The sequence below is a fragment of the Echinops telfairi genome, unplaced genomic scaffold (assembly GCF_000313985.2).
Source record: "Echinops telfairi isolate 266 unplaced genomic scaffold, ASM31398v2 ScPeMD7_443;HRSCAF=831, whole genome shotgun sequence".
NCBI classification, from domain to species: Eukaryota; Metazoa; Chordata; class Mammalia; order Afrosoricida; family Tenrecidae; genus Echinops; species Echinops telfairi.
Window position 1 is genome coordinate 85,386,091 of NW_022104341.1, and position 1,801 is coordinate 85,387,891.

General features: G+C 50.3%; 1 protein-coding gene across 1 annotated transcript in view; it reads left to right on the forward strand.

The window, feature by feature from the left end:
- Positions 1-6: 6 nt before the first annotated feature.
- Positions 7-1,801, forward strand: part of EBNA1BP2 (EBNA1 binding protein 2) — a 7,098-nt gene continuing 5,303 nt past the window's right edge. Inside the window, exons 1-4 of the mRNA XM_004699701.2 lie at positions 7-121; positions 207-290; positions 508-677; positions 1,066-1,189. Of these exons, the coding sequence (XP_004699758.1) occupies positions 56-121; positions 207-290; positions 508-677; positions 1,066-1,189 (444 nt within the window). The 5' untranslated portion in view covers positions 7-55. The remainder of the gene's footprint in view (positions 122-206; positions 291-507; positions 678-1,065; positions 1,190-1,801) is intronic.

Below are 1,801 nucleotides of genomic sequence, written 5' to 3' on the forward strand. Positions count from 1 at the left end.
ATCCGAGCAGGCCTCGGGACGGTTCACTGCGTTTGGTTGGTGCGCGTGCTGCGAAATGGACACTCCCCCGGCCTCGGGTTCGGACTCGGACTCGGACGATTCTCTTGTCACAGACAGAGAGGTAGGCTCCAGTCAAATTCGCGGGGCTGGGCCCGGAGAGGGGTGGTCCCGACTGCCCGGTCCTGACTATCGATTGCCTCCCACAGTTGCAGGAAGCGTTTTCCCGAGGTCTCTTGAAGCCGGGCCTCAATGTCGTGCTAGAGGGACCAAAGAAGGCCGCTAACGATGTGGTGAGCTGGGTCGCTGGATCGAGGGCTACCCTCAGATGGGACGTGCACAAGGCACTGCTGCGGTTGGGAGACAGTTCTTGCTTCACATTGGACACGTGGGCCAATGACATACTTACTAGATATGGAGGGGTTAACGTTTTGTCCTTTGACTTAGCCTTGACTTTATGAGACGCCATCTCGGCATCTTTCCTAAGAGTCTAGTGTCTGGGTTTCCTAGACGGGTCTGAAGCAGTGTTTGGCTGAATTCAAGCGGGATCTGGATTGGGTGGAAAGACTTGATGTGACCCTGGGTCCGGTGCCAGAAGCCAGTGGATCCCAGTCAACTCCTCAGGACAAGGATCAGAGAGCTGTTGACCCCGAAGATGACTTCCAGCGGGAGATGAGCTTGTATGTTTGATTCCCAAATGGGAGGAGTGGGGAGTCCCCGTGCTAGAGGGGGAGGGAGGGGTCATAAGCTACTTTCAGTGTGCATTCAGCTTTTGGAACCAAAAACTGCTTGTGGAAGCTGATGGGACTGTCATTTCCCAAATGAGAATTTAGAATGGGGTTTCAGTCTCTTGCACTGTTAATTAGCATTTTAGCAACACCCTCCCCGCCTTGTATATTTTTAAAAAGTTTTGTACCGCTGCCCTTCCCCCATATCCCAGGTGTGTGGAGTTTTCTTACAGTTGGTGTTGGTTTGCTTGCCCTGGCTGGTGCAGGCCTGACCTTGAGAGCCTTTTGATCTTGGACAGTGGGTAAGGCCTCGCTCAGCTCATTGCACACTTTGTCTCAGCTACCGGCAGGCTCAGGCTGCAGTGCTCGCAGTGCTACCCCGCCTCCATCAGCTCAAAGTCCCTACCAAGCGACCCACCGATTATTTTGCAGAGATGGCCAAGTCTGATCAGCAGATGCAGAAGGTAAGAAAGGGTGCAGTTTGTCTCTGGATAACCAGAGGCATTCTACTTAGTGTAGCTGGCTTTGTGATCTATAATAGGAGCCCTGATGGTGCAGTGATTAAGCACTCATCAGCACTAGTCGCTCACTGGAGAAAGACGTGGCATTCTGCCTCTGTAGAGATTTACAGACTTGAAAACCCTACAGGGCAGCTCTGGGCCGTCCTATAGGGTCACCATGCATCCGTTTGGTTTCAGTATGCCCTCTCCTGCTTGAAGATAGCTATAAACCTGTGGTAAATTGGTTTCAGGGGACAATTCTTTTTTTATATTTTTTTTATTGGGGGCTCATATAACTCTTATCACAATCCAAACATACATCAGTTGTGTAAAGCACATTTGTACATTTGTTGCCATCGTCATTCTCAAAACATTTGCTCTCCACTTAAGCCCTTGGTATCAGCTCTTCATTTTTCCTCCCCCTCCCCGCTCTTCCCTCCCTCATGAACCATTGATAATTTATAAATTATTATTTTGTCATAACTTACACTGTCCGATGTCTCCCTTCACCCACTTTTCTGTTGTCCGTCCCCAGGGAGGAGGTTATATGTAGATCCCTATAATCGGTTCCCCCTT